The sequence below is a fragment of the Hyla sarda genome, chromosome 2 (assembly GCF_029499605.1).
Source record: "Hyla sarda isolate aHylSar1 chromosome 2, aHylSar1.hap1, whole genome shotgun sequence".
NCBI lineage: Eukaryota > Metazoa > Chordata > Amphibia > Anura > Hylidae > Hyla > Hyla sarda.
The window spans coordinates 98,774,379-98,789,005 of record NC_079190.1 but is presented as its reverse complement, the minus strand read 5'-3'; the positions used below and the strand labels follow the sequence as shown (position 1 = coordinate 98,789,005).

Here is a 14,627-nt window from a genome sequence, read left to right as displayed (position 1 = left end):
GAGGTATTTCCTTACTCAAGAGAAATTGGGTTACCAATTTTAGGGTGATTTCTCTCCTTTTACCCCTTGTAAAAATTCAAAAATTGGGTCTACAAGAAAATGCGAGTGTAAAAAATGAAGATTTAGAATTTTCACCTTCACTTTGCTGCTATTCCTGTGAAACACCTAAAGGGTTAAAACACTTACTGAATGTCATTTTGAATACTTTGGGGGGTGCAGTTTTTATAATGGGGTCATTTATGGGGTATTTCTAATATGAAGATCCTTAAAATCCACTTCCAACCTGAACTGGGCCCTGAAAAATTACGATTTTGAAAATCTTGAGAAAAATTGGAAAATTGCTGCGGAACTTTGAAGCCCTCTGGTGTCTTCCAAAAGTAAAAACTTGTCAATTTTTTTATGCAAACACAAAGTAGACATATTGTATATGTGAATCAATATGTAATTTATTTGGAATATCCATTTTCCTTTCAAGCAGAGACTTTCAAAGTTAGAAAAATGCTAAATTTTCAAAATTTTCATGAAATTTTTAGATTTTTTACCAAGAAAGGATACAAATATCAGTGAAATTTTACCGATAACATAAAGTAGAATATGTCACGAAAAAACAATCTCGGAATCAGAATGATAAGTAAAAGCATTCCAAAGTTATTAATGTTTAAAGTGACAGTGGTCAGATTTTCAAAAAATGCCCAGGTCATGAAGGTGAAAATGGGCTGGGTCATGAAGGGGTTAAAGGGGTACTCCGGTGGAAACCTTTTTTCTTTTAAATCAACTGGTGGCAGAAAGTTAAACATATTTGTAAATTACTTCTATTAAAAAATCTTAATCTTTCCTGTACTTATTAGCTGAGGAATACTACAGAGGAAATTATTTTCTTTTTGGAATGCTCTCTGATGACATCACGACCACAGTTCTCTCTGCTGACGTTATTATAATAATAATGATAAGCATCTACTATGCATGGTTGCTAAAATGGACAGAGATGTCAGCAGAGAGCACTGTGTTCGTGATGTCATCAGTGTTCCAAAAAGAAAGGAATTTCCTCTATAGCATTCAGCAGCTAATAAGTACTGGAAGGATTAAGATTTTTTAATAGAATTAATTTACAAATATGTTTTACTTTCTGCCACCAGTTCATTTCAAAGAAAAAAGGTTTTCACCGGAGTACCCCTTTAAGGTGAAAATGGGCTTGGTCCTTAAGGGGTTAAACAAAAAACCCGACCCTCACAAATGGGGGTAGTTAAGGGTTAAATTAACCCTCCTAAATTTTAAGTTGACATATAAGTAACATGCGACCATGTATTATCGAAATATCTCCAGCCATTTGGAAGTTATGCAGTTATTCCATAGACTTGTATGGAACTTTAAACAAGAACCCTGCCTACTATTGTGGAACTGTGTAGCTCCCTTACTGTTGATCCCTCCCCCAGGGCAAAAAAGGATGCATGACGATACCTGCAATTGGTGTTGACGGAGAGCAGTGTGTCACAAAACTTTGTGTGCCTGAAAAAGGTGTCACACACATGAAAAATTTGGAAAGTTCTGATCTAGAGACTGAAATTATTAGCAAAGATCATGCAATCTACTGGACAGAAGGAAGTCCTAAAATAATAATAAAGTAGAAATGAGACTCCTTGCCTGCTAAATCTTTGCTCAGGTTGAACTTATGGTTTGTATGTAAATTTTATTTGTTTTTCTTCACAATATTTTACAATCAAAGTATTGATTATTTATGTATTTATATATACGTTAATAAATCTATTGAATAAACCGTAACATAAATATTTACACACTATAGGTAGATAATGTGATGACATATAATATCTATCTCCAAGTTATTCTGCAATAATTTTCTTGTAGTTTTTAGTACCACACCTATAGGTGCTTTCTGATTCATAGTAACTGGGTGTTGACCGCTGCTTATTGTGCATACAGTTGAGGTCTGTTTGTTATACATTTACATATCCCTTTTTATGCCAACTTTGTGTAATAAGACCCAGTTTTTGGAACTATGACTATTTTTTACATATATTTGTTAAGCCAGCTATTTATATGGGGGACTTGAGGATCACATACTGTACTAGAGTGATTATACTGGGATGGTTATATGTGTAAATAAAGTCATCTACAATTCCAAAACCCAAAGTACATTACAAATCTTCATAAACAGGTCAGCCCATCCGCTTCAGTATGGATTCAGTAATATCTCTGTATAGGATCCTTTCATGTCAGTAGAACACTTTCCACAGACTCACTAGGCCTCAGCACCTCCTGAAGGCGGCACTTAGGATTTACTCTGCATTATGCCACTTGTGCATTAGGGGAAGTTCTCAGTGTCATGTTAATTTGTAGGCTTTAGGTTTAAAGAAGTCTGCAGCCTATAAGTGCTAGTGCTGGCACCCTCTTGCTTTTGATATCCTAGGAAATCTGGTTTACGAGAAAGCTTCTATAGTGGTAGAACAGTCAAGACAATATCATATCAATCATATTAAGTGCATATTTCACACTAAGAATGGTTAACCCATGTGATTATTAGATCTTTTTAAAGGTACATTAACAAATGCATTACTTTCTGTGGATTTGAACGAAAATCCGCAGGTTATCTCATAGCTTGTAATATGCACATTTCAATGCATGAAATCTGCACTTTAGGCAATGAATGCGGATTTCACACATAAAAACTTGCACGTAAGGCACATGTCAGCATAGCCTAACATAGTTTTGCAATCAAAGAATGTTAAAAAATATAGTCTGGAAAGATCATTTTGCTGTGGAACTAAGACTCCATCAAAGGACAAGGAAAGTCATTCTCTGCAAAAATAGAAAGTTTTGGAAAAGTAGAATCTCCCCAAGAATGACCAGCTAGGCTTCACATTCACCTGGGTGCAGGGGATTTGCTTTAGAAGATGCGTGGTTGCAGGATTAGACGTGAGGCCTCCTCAGAACACCTCACACTCTCTCTTCAGACTTTCTTCAAACTGTACCTCAGCTAAGAACTGAACTTTGAACTCTTACCACACTATATAAGGAGCAGATTTGGAGAATCCCCATTGGGCTGACAAGTCACATGGTTTGCCACATGCACACTCCCATAACAACAGGTTTTAAACAGGCTTAAAGCAGCAGGTACACAGAAAAAGCCCATACATTAACTACAGCATAACATTATATTATATTGAGTCCTGAGTAATGTGGGCCCAAGCAGTGGCGTTGCGACCAGGGTGCGGGGGGTGCGGCCCGCACCGGGTGACACCAACCTAATGGGGTGACACCAAGACGCTCCGCAGCACCCACACCCCCTCCCCAGCTACACTGACACCCCCCTATGTGCCCGACCGGCCTCCCATCAGTCAGCACACCCCCCCCTGTGCTGTGTGTGCGGTGCGCCCGTCCGTTAGCAACCCCCCCCCCCCCCCCCTTTCAGTGCGCCCGTCCGTCATCACGCCCCCCCCCTCACATTCACCAGTACTGTGCCCGCTCCCACGTCTGCGCCGGCCTGACGTCACACCGCATGGCCGCGCAGGAGGACGTCAGTTACGTCACTCGCATTGCGCCCAGTGAGAAGGATCGCTGCGCTGGATGGGTGAGTGTGTGTGTCTGTCTCTATCTATGTTTGTGTGTGTGACTCTGTGTGTGTGTGACTGTGTGTGTTTGTGTGATTCTCTGAGTGTGTGTGTGACTCTGTGTATTTGTGTGACTCTGTGTGTGTGTGTGTGTGTGACTCTGTGTATTTGTGTGACTCTGTGTGTGACTGTGTGTGACTCTGTGTGTGTGTGACTCTGTGTGTCTGTCTGTGAGTGTGTGTCTCTCTGTGTTGTATGTGTTTGTTTGTTTTTGTGTGTGTGCATGTGTGTGTGCGTGTGTGCGTGTGTGTGTGTGTGTGGGGAGACTTTGACGCATTGTGGGGAACCTGCAAGGGAACCTGCGGCCTAATGTGGGGAGTCTATGCTACCTAATGTGGGGAGTCTATGCTGCCTAATGTGGGGAGTCTATGCTACCTAATGTGCGGAGTATATGCTACCTAATGTGCGGAGTCTATGATACCTTATGTGCGGAGTCTATGCTACCTAATGTGGGGAGTCTATGCTAGCTAATGTGGGGAATCTGCTACCTAATGTGGGGAAACTGCTACCTAATGTGGGGTAACTGGTACCTACCTAATGTGGGGAAACTGGTATCAAATGTGGGGAATCTATGCTGCCTAATGTGGGGAAAAGATGCTTCCTAATGTGGGGAAACTGCTACCTACCTAATGTGGGGGAACTGCTGCCTACCTAATGCTCCCCCCCTGGCAGTAGCACCCTCATCATCCGCCAGCAACTACCCCCCCCCCCCCCCAGCAGCACCTCCATTAGCAGATCCTGATGGTGGATGATGGCGGTGCTCCTGCCAGGAGGATGATCCTGCCGATGGATGATGGGGGTGATACTGCCAGGGGGGATGGCCAGTAGCACCCTCATCATCCTTCAGCAACACCCCTCCCAGTAGTAGCACCCCGATCATCCACTAGCAACACCACCAATACCCCCCTCCCGTGGTAATAGCATCAGCTAACGGATGTTGAGGGGTGTTACTGCGGTTGTGGTATTATATTCAGAGGGTGCACTGTATGGCAACGTTATATTCAGAGGGCGCAGTTTGTGGTAGTGTTATATTCAGAGGGCACAGTGGGTGGTAGTATTATATTCAGAGGGCGCAATTTGTGGTAGTATTATATTCAGAGGGCGCAGTTTGTGGTAGTATTATTAGAGATGAGCGAACTTACAGTAAATTCGATTCGTCACGAACTTGTCGGCTCAGCAGTTGATGACTTATCCTGCGTAAATTAGTTCAGCCTTCAGGTGGTCCGGTGGGCTGGAAAAGGTGGATACATTCATAGGAAAGATTCTCCTAGGACAATATCCACCTTTTCCAGCCCACGGGAGCACCTGAAAGCTGAACTAATTTATGCAGGAAAAGCCATCAGCTGCCGAGCCGAGAAGTTTGTGACGAGTTGAATTTACTGTAGTTTGCTCATCTCTAAGTATTATATTCAGAGGGCGCAGTGGGTGGTAGTAATATATTCAGAGTGTACAGTATGTGTTGGTATTATATTCAGAGGGTACAGTATGTGATAGTATTATATTCAGGGGTACAGTATGTGATAGTATTATATTCAGGGGTACAGTATGTGGCAGATTTATATTCAGAGGGTACAGTATATGGTAGTATTATATTCAGAGGGTACAGTATGTGATAGTATTATATTCAGGGGTACAGTATGTGGCAGATTTATATTCAGAGTGTACAGTATGTGTTGGTATTATATTCAGAATGTACAGTGTGTGGTATTATTATATTCAGTGGGTATGGTGTATGGAAGGTTTATAATCAAAGAGTATAGTGTATAGTAGTATTATATTTAGAGGATACAGTGTCTGGCAGGTTTATAATAATAATTGTTTTCATATAGAGGATGAGAATGCGCTGACATAGTGAGGAGACGTCTGGGCGTCACATTCTACAGACAGACGTTTTAGCTGGACCAGGCGGTATGTACCATCTGAATTAGATAAGGGAAGACTATAGAGAAGACGTCACTGATATCATTGTGTATTCTCCTCTCTGTGTCCTATCAGAGCTGTAGTCACTTGTAAGTTCTACAGTTATGGTCAGTGAAACTACAACTCCCAGCATAACCTCACCACTGCATAAAGGGGTACTCTACTGGAAAACATTTTTTTAATCAACTGGTGCTACAAAGTTAAACAGATTTGTAAATTACTTCTATATAAAAATCTTAATCCTTCCAGTACTTATTAGCTGCTGTATAAGCGATTCACAGGAAGTTATTTTCTTTTTTCATTTATTTTCTGTCTGACCACAGTGCTCTGTGCTGACACCTCTGTCCATGTCAAGAACTGTCCATAGTAGGAGCAAATCCCCATAGCCACCCTATCCTGCTCTGGACAGTTCCTGACATGGACAGAGGTGTCAGCAAATAGCACTGTGGTCAGATTGGAAAGAACTACGCAACTTCCTGTGGAGCATACACCAGCTTATAAGTACAGTAAGTATTAAGATTTTAAATAGAAGTAATTTAAAAATCTGTTTAACTTTCTGGCACCAGTTGATATAAAAGTAAATGTTTTCCAGTGGAATACCCCTTTAAGTAATTCTGGGAGCTGTATATTTAAATGGTGAAAACTTCTTTAACACTTTCCCATTCTGTGGCAACTGGTATATCTGATTATTATACTGGAATTTCTCACAGTGCGCTACAACAGTGGTGTCTGTCACAACAGGCTAAAAACTTACTGGGGGGAGGGGGGAAGTATGGGGGTGACACCATTTTCTACCGCACCGGGTGACACCAACCCTAGCAACGCCACTGGGCCCAAGACGGACACAGAAGGCAACACCTGCCACACAGGATGGGCAGTATGTGATTTTCTGTACTGGGTAACCACACTTTTAGTTAGTTATAGTTTGTTTTCACCTGAGTGTTTTATAATATTTTACCTCAAATGCAGTAAAAACAATAATCTAATACTGCACTTTATGTAGAATGCAGAAAACAATAAATGTGATGAATATGAAAGTATGGGTTGTAAATGCTTATTCAGAGCAATATATATATATGTAGACATAAGGGAGATAAGGGATTTTTTTTGTGTGATTTTCCTGAAATACAGGCAACAGAACAAGGCGTTGGCTGGTTTGTGGCCCAGGCATTCATTGTGGGTTTAGATCTCAGGAGCATGCATTGTTAGCATGGCTTAACTTCTGCATTATGCTCTTGTGCTGTAGCTCATCAGATCAACAAGACCTTAATGTATCTGATATCTATAGCACTTATTATCCGATTATTATCCATCTAATTATGCCTGAAAACATCAGACATTAAAGAATACCTGTCACCAAACTAAACTTTCAATATATTGTTCCTTATGTAATCATAAGACACCTTGCTATTTACTTGCTGTACGAAATTCTCAACCTTTATATGTTTTTAATGTGATTGAGTGCATGTGGGGCATGACGGGGCACAGCTCTCGCAGGCTTCAGTGATGTTGCGCCTGCTGGGGAACGCCCACTTTCTCCTGGAGGTCACACAATGTGAGTGAAGGGAAAGGTATGATACAGAGCTTTTTAAAGCTTGGAAAAACATTTTAAGGGAGGGGAGTAAGGAGGGGTGTAAGGAGTAGTTAGGGAATATAATCTGAGTTAGTTTAGAAAATATGGTTTGATGACAGGTATTCTTTGTGAGGTGGAAAATTGCACCCTGTGCAGACTTGAGTCCACTCCTCCCCTCAGCTCTCCAAAGATTTCCGTAGCTAGAGCTGGGTGGGAGGGCAGAGCGAAGGCGGAGCAGGGGGAGAGCGGAGGAACACACCCCCTTCATCTCCCCTCCCCCTGCTCTGCCTTCGGAGGACGCAGGTCTGCATGGGAGAAAAGAACACAGAGGAGGGGAGAGAGGACATACAGGATGACAAAGTGTACGGGCTGGGGATTTATAGACTGCAGGGGCTGGGGAATAAATTTCGGACTGGGGATGATTTCTACATCATGGGCGTAAATTTTGGCACCCCTGAAATTTTTCAAGACAATGAAGTATTTCTAACAGAAAAGGATTGCAGTAACACATGTTTTGTTATACACATGTTTATTTTCTTTGTGTGTATTGGAACTAAACCAAAAAAAGGGAGGAAAAAAAGCAAATTGGACATAATGTCACACCAAACTCCAAAAATGGGCTGGACAAAATAATTGGCACCCTTTAAAAATTATGGATAAATAAGATTGTTTCAAGCATGTGATGCTCCTTTAAACTCACCTGGGGCAAGTAACAGGTGTAGGCAATATAAAAATCAAACCAGAAAGCAGATTAAAAGGAGAGAAGTTCACTTAGTCTTTGCATTGTGTGTCTGTGTGTGCCACACTAAGCATGGACAACAGAAAGAGGAGAAGAGAACTGTCTGAGGACTTGAGAACCAAAATTGTGGAAAAATATCAACCATCTCAAGGTTACAAGTGCATCTCCAGAGAGACCACGATAGTGCTTTTTGGTAAAGCACATCATTCTACTGTTTATCAAAAACAGAATGAGGCCTACAAAGAAAAGAACACAGTACCTACAGTTAAGTATGGTGGAGGTTCAATTATGTTTTGGGGTTGTTTTGCTGCCTCTGGCACTGGGTGCCTTGAATGTGTGCAAGGCATCATGAAATCTGAGCATTACCAACGGATTTTGGGTCGCACTGTACAGCCCAGTGTCTGAAAGCTGGGTTTGCATCTGAGATCTTGGGTCTTCCAGCAGGACAATGACCCCAAACAGTTTGCAAAGGAAGAGTAGTCCAACATTCCGGCTGAGAGGTGTAAGAAGCTTATTGATGGCTATAGGAAGCAACTGATTCCAGTTATTTTTCCAAAGGGTGTGCAACCAAATATTAAGTTAAAGGAGAACTCCAGAATATAAAAATTGTCCCCCATACTGCTGGCAGTAAAAAAATAAAGATGTAATAAAGACCCGGTAACCGGGTCCGGCCTCCGCCGCGATCCTCTTCCTGGTTGCCGGTAGTCGGAGAGTCATACTACACTCAGCCAATCACCAGCCGCAGTGAAGTCCTGACTCAGCTGGCGATAGGCTGAGCGGCAATGTGATGTTTTCGGCCCCGGCACAGGTGCCGGTGTAGTGAAGAATTGTGTGTCTTGAAGCGTTCTCACACTTCCCTTCAGCCTATCGCCAGCCGAGTCGGGACTTCACTGTGGCTGGTGATTGGCTGAGCGCAGTATGATTCTCCAACCACCGGCAACCAGGAAGAGGAGACCGGACCCGGTTATCGGAGGACTCGGGGGAGCGGAGGAAGGTATGTACATCTTTATTTTTTTTACTGCCGGCAGTATGGGGGACAATTTTTATATTCTGGAGTTCTCCTTTAAGGGTGCCAATAATTTTGTGCAGACCATTTTTGCAGTTTGATGTGACATCATGTCCAATTTTCTTTTTTCTCCCTTTTTTGGCTTAGTTCCAATACACACAAAAGGAATAAACATATATAGCAAAACATGTGTTACTGCAATCCTTTTCTGTGAGAAATACTTTATTTTCTTGAAAAACGTCAGGGCTGCCAACATTTACAGCCATCACTGTATGTGTGAAGGGGGGGAAGGGACTCATGACACATGCTGGGAGTTGTAGTCCCTGTTATGTGTGTGTATGCTAGTGTTTCCCAACCAAGGAATGCTGGGAGTTGTAGTTTTGCATATAATTATCAGCTGCTGAATAGATTTCATCTGTCGGCCACCGCCAAAATCCGTTTTCTCCTCCTTTTCGATTTCTCCTTAATGACAATGTACATGCTACTGTGTTATTTCTCCTGTATGTCCCTCCTGACATGATTTTCTCTAGAAGCTGCTGTGCAATGAACGCTGACATGAAGACCTCCGCAAAAACCCTGTGCATTTCTGCTTCCCTGTATGAACCCCGTGCATTTCTGCTTCCATGTATGAACCACGCTCATTTCTGCTTCCCTGTATTAACCACGTGCATTTCTGCTTCCCTGTATGAACCCTGTGCATTTCTACGTCCCTGTATGAACCCCGTGCATTTCTACGCCCCTGTATAAACCTCGTGCATTTCTACGCCCCTGTATAAACCCCGTGCATTTCTACGCCCCTTCATAAACCCCGTGCATTTCGGCTCCCCTGTATGAACCCTGTGCATTTCTGCTCCCCTGTATGAACTAGGGATCGACCGATATCGTTTTTTTAGGGCCGATACCGATAATCTGTGGCGGTTAGGGCCGATAGCCGATAATTTATACCGATATTCCGGCATGAGTTATCGGCTATTTACCCCCCTGCAGATCATTGATTTAAAGCGGGCGCTTTAAATGAATGAACTGCAGCGACTTTTGCGGTGCCATAGACCGCTGCCGCCACCCGCTTCTCTCCCCCTGCCTGTACGGGGGTCCTGAGTCCTATCACCGCCCCCCCCCCCCCAGCTCTGCGCCCCCTACCGCCCCACCGCGCCACGTCGCACCCCCCACCGCACTGCCCCGGCCCAATTGCCTCCCCCATCCCCGATTTTATAATTACCTGTTCCCGGGGTCCACTCTACATCTGGCTCCGGTGGCGTCCTCCTGAGCTGTCACTGTGCGCACTAACGGTGACGTTGCGTCACTCGTCATTGCGCACAGCGTAACGCAGGATGCAGCAGGAGCCAGAAGTGGGGTAACCCCGGGCCCCGGGAACAGGTAATTATAAAACCGGGAATGGGGGGGGCAATGGGGCCGGGGCGGTGCGGTGGGGGGAGCTACGCGGTGCGGCGGGTCGGTGGAGGGGCGGTGCGGCGGGTCGTGGGGGGGCGGTCGCGGTTCGGTGGGGGTGGTGCGGGGGCGGGGCATTATCGGCAAGGTAATTGCCGATAACGATAATGCGCATTTCTGCTCCCCTGTAAGAACCCCGTGCATTTCTGCTTCCCTGTATGAACCCCGTGCATTTCTACATCCCTACATTGCTGTATGAATGCTGACATTGAAATGCACAAGGTTCATACAGTGATGTACTGTACTAACTCCATGCATTTCTATGTCCTCTTTATGGGGATAATGAACATCCAATGAAAAAGCAGAAACCAGCCCGTGCAGTTCGTCCTCCCCCTGGCAGCCCGAGGAAACCTGCGTTATACACAGCACACTAATATAACTCAGCCCTGGTTGGGATACACTGGCATACACACACAAAAAGGGACTACAACTCCCAGCATGTGTCATTCAGGAGTCTTCAGTCTGTGGTATAACACCAGCACCCTGCCTCTGTAGTCTCCTGGGGGTTGTAGTTTACAACACCTCTCCAGGGCATATACCTCTACACTAGCATACACACACACATAACAGGGACTACAACTCCCAGCATGTGTCATTCAGTAGTATCATCCCCTCACCCCCTTCACACATAGAAATCATCACCAGTCCGAGATTTATTCCCCAGCCCCAGCAGTCTATAAATCCCCAGCCCGTGCACTTTGTCATCTTCCCGTTCCATTCAGTGAACACAGGCAGAGCTCAGGGAGGAGATGAGGGAGACGTGTATGTCCTCTCTCTCTTGCTCTGTGTTCTTTCTCCCATGCAGACCTGTATGTCCTCTCTCCCCCTGCTTTGCCTTCACTCTGCCCTCCCACCTAGCTCTAACTTTGGAAATCTTCGGAGAGCTGAGGGGAGGAGCGGACGCAAGTCTGCACCGGGCGCAAATTTCCACCTCACATCTTTAATGACGAGGTGCACGGGGCGCAAATTTCCACCTCACATCTTTAATGATGAGGATCTGCCGCTGGAGGAAGGGGGGCGGTGCTTGAGGGGACAGACAAGCCCACTCTTCTTTGTGTGGACCCTTTACAAAACTAGTTTTCCCCAATAAATGACACACAGGCAGTTTGTTTATTTTGCATCAGATTTACTCTCACATGAAACTTACTCTCTCTAACTGATACAGCGAAAATGCAGAAGTTCACCAGAAAGCTGGAAAAAAAAAGGTTTTCAGTAAATGTGCCTGTAGTTTATGGCAGAACTGAGAAACACTTCCATTATTACATTGTATAAGAGAATAAGAGAATGAAAAGTCACAAATGAAGAGTCAGAGAGGATCTTCCACTGGGCTCAGGTTCTGACACAATAACAGACCTTTTAAAACAGCCCTATTTGGAACTGGATTTGTAGCCCATCACTTGCAACAGGGTCAGATATATCCTATATGTTCTTTCACAATAAAAAAAAACAACCCCCCCCCAACCCCCACCCCACACTTCATGATAGGTACTCTTTAACTAATAAACATAGCAAGGGGTAAACTGAAATATTTCTTAAGGATATACACTGATATAGATAAATACATAGATGGAAATAGAAATATTTTACAATATACTAACCTTTGCTCTAAAGCTGAATGTAAAAATCTAAATGGTAAATCTGGTTTAGTTACATTGCACAAAACAGATTTTGCCAAGCATATTCATAAGCTGAATGTGGTCCCTGCTAAATCCTGTTTGTAGTACAAAGAATATGTGTAATTCAAAAGAAAGACATATAAAAAGTGAAGTGGTTTTAAAATCTTACAGCGGAAGATGTAAAGCTTGGGAGGAGCTGACACTTCTTTCTTTAAGTGCAAACATCCTCTCTCAGAATTACAAAACCACATTTGCTGTCAAACAGCTATGGCAGAAGCCAAGCAAGGAGGTGCAGGGGTGTTTGCCAAGAATGTGCAGAAAAGATTCTCCCGTGCACAGGAAAAGGTATTATAATCTGTCTGTCTAAATATCTATCTATTTATCTTTATAAACTTAGACATTGCATTTACATTTCAATACATTTTAGTACGCACCAATTTGTGCAGATTTTGTGTAGATAAATTCTGGAAGTATTACTGCTTAAAAGCTATTATATGCCCCACGTCCCCGACCAAAAATACATAACATATTACATTAGACTATGTGCTCTAATGTTATAACATGTACTATTAACAATTGTTTTCCTTCAGTTTATTAACTATATACTCTAAAGGGCTTTTATGGTTCTACAAAAATATGTCAATAAATGTTCTCTTAATTCAAAATATACATTAATATGAACATCATTATAAAATTAGATTTCAGAACCTCAGATGGTTCATCTAATTTGTATATAAACAACATATTTACACTGATCTCAGTGGATATCAGGCATAAACACTATAGTAAAAAAAACATAGCGTCTGTCTTGCCTATAACAGGTTCCAGATTTATTTTCTTCAAACAAAGGTTGAAAATTTAATATGTTCATGTAGACAATCCTGACACATTTTACTAGAATATATTTTACACATGAGGCCCACTGTGTTCACTGTAGGCTGTAGATGTAAACATAATGGAAAACCTCAGAAGCATAAAGGGCCAACTAAAAACCAAACATTTCATTTCTTAGATTTTTAGATAATGAAGATAAACACATATATATATTAGATATATATATATATATATATATATATATATATATATATATATATAGGTTAAAATTATATATTTTTGGGTAAAAAAAATGCTGTCTTTTCCCTGCAGCTATTGCCGGAAGTGTGGGTGGACAAGCAGTGCTCTGTATACTGACACAAGCAGGGCTCTGTGCAGTGAGGACAAGCAGGGCTCTGTGCAGTGAGGACAATCAGGACTCTGTGCAGTGAGGACAAGCAGGGCTCTGTGCAGTGAGGACAAGCAGGGCTCTGTGCAGTGAGGACAAGCAGGGCTCTGTGCAGTGAGGACAAGCAGGGCTCTGTACACTGAGGACAAGCAGGGCTCTGTACACCTAGGACAAGCAGGGCTCTGTACACCTAGGACAAGCAGGGCTCTGTGCACTGAGGACAAGCAGGGCTCTGTACACTGAAGACAAGCAGTGCTCTGCACACCTAGGACAAGTGGGGCTCTGTACACTGAGGACAAGCAGTGCTCTGTGCACTGAGGACAAGAAGGGCTCTGTACACTGAGGACAAGCAGGGGTCTGTGCACTGAGGACAAGCAGGGCTCTGTACACTGGGAACAAGCAGGGCTCTGTACACTGAGGACAAGCAGGGCTCTGTACACTGAAGACAAGCAGTGATCAGTATTCTGAGGACAAGCAGGGCTCTGTGCACTGAGGAAAAGCAGGGCTCTGTGCACTGAGGACAAGCAGGGCTCTGTACACTGAGGACAAGCAGGGCTCTGTACACTGGGGACAAGCAGGGCTCTGTACACTGAGGACAAGCAGGGCTCTGTACACTGAAGACAAGCAGGGCTCTGTACACTGAAGACAAGCAGTGCTCTGTACACTGAAGACAAGCAGGGCTCTGTACACTGAGGACAAGTAGTGCTCTGTGCAGTGAGGACATGCAGGGCTATGTGCAGTGAGGACAAGCAGGGCTCTGTACACTGAGGACAAGCAGGGCTCTGTACACTGAGGACAAGCAGGGCTCTGTACACTGAGGACAAGCAGGGCTCTGTACACTGAAGACAAGCAGTGTTCAGTATTCTGAGGACAAGCAGGGCTCTGTGCACTGAGGACAAGCAGGGCTCTGTGCACTGAGGACAAGCAGGACTCTGTACACTGAGGACAAGCAGGGCGCTGTACACTGAGGACAAGCAGGGTTCTGTACACTGAGGACAACCAGGGTTCTGTGCACTGAGGACAAGCAGGGCTCTGTACACTGAGGACAAGCAGGGCTCTGTACACTGAGGACAAGCAGGGCTCTGTACACTGGGGACAAGCAGAGCTCTGTACACTGAGGACAAGCAGGGCTCTGTACACTGAAGACAAGCAGTGCTCTGTACGCCTAGGACAAGCAGGGCTCTGTACACTGAGGACAAGCAGGGCTCTGTACACTGAGGACAAGCAGGGCTCTGTACACTGAAGACAAGCAGGGCTCTGTACACCTAGGACAAGCAGGGCTCTGTACACTGAGGACAAGCAGGGCTCTGTACACTGAGGACAAGCAGGGCTCTGTACACTGGGGACAAGCAGGGCTCTGTACACTGAGGACAAGCAGGGCTCTGACAAGCAGTGCTCTGTATACCTAGGACAAGCAGTGCTCTGTACACCTAGGACAAGCAGGGCTCTGTACACTGAGGACAAGTAGTGCTCTGT

At 43.9% G+C, this 14,627-nt stretch overlaps 1 protein-coding gene and 1 long non-coding RNA gene across 3 annotated transcripts in view; one reads left to right on the top strand and one right to left on the bottom strand.

The window, feature by feature from the left end:
- Positions 1-11,505, bottom strand: part of LOC130358826 (uncharacterized) — a 115,442-nt gene extending 103,937 nt beyond the window's left edge. The window contains exon 1 of the long non-coding RNA XR_008889657.1: positions 11,461-11,505. This is a non-coding gene — a long non-coding RNA (uncharacterized LOC130358826). The remainder of the gene's footprint in view (positions 1-11,460) is intronic.
- Positions 11,506-12,193: 688 nt separating this feature from the next.
- The window catches only part of BIN2 (bridging integrator 2), a 95,460-nt gene continuing 93,026 nt past the window's right edge, over positions 12,194-14,627 (top strand). For both annotated transcript variants that reach the window (XM_056562669.1, XM_056562668.1), the window contains exon 1: positions 12,194-12,274. In XM_056562669.1, coding sequence (XP_056418644.1) covers positions 12,197-12,274 — 78 coding nt within the window. In that variant the 5' untranslated portion in view covers positions 12,194-12,196. The remainder of the gene's footprint in view (positions 12,275-14,627) is intronic.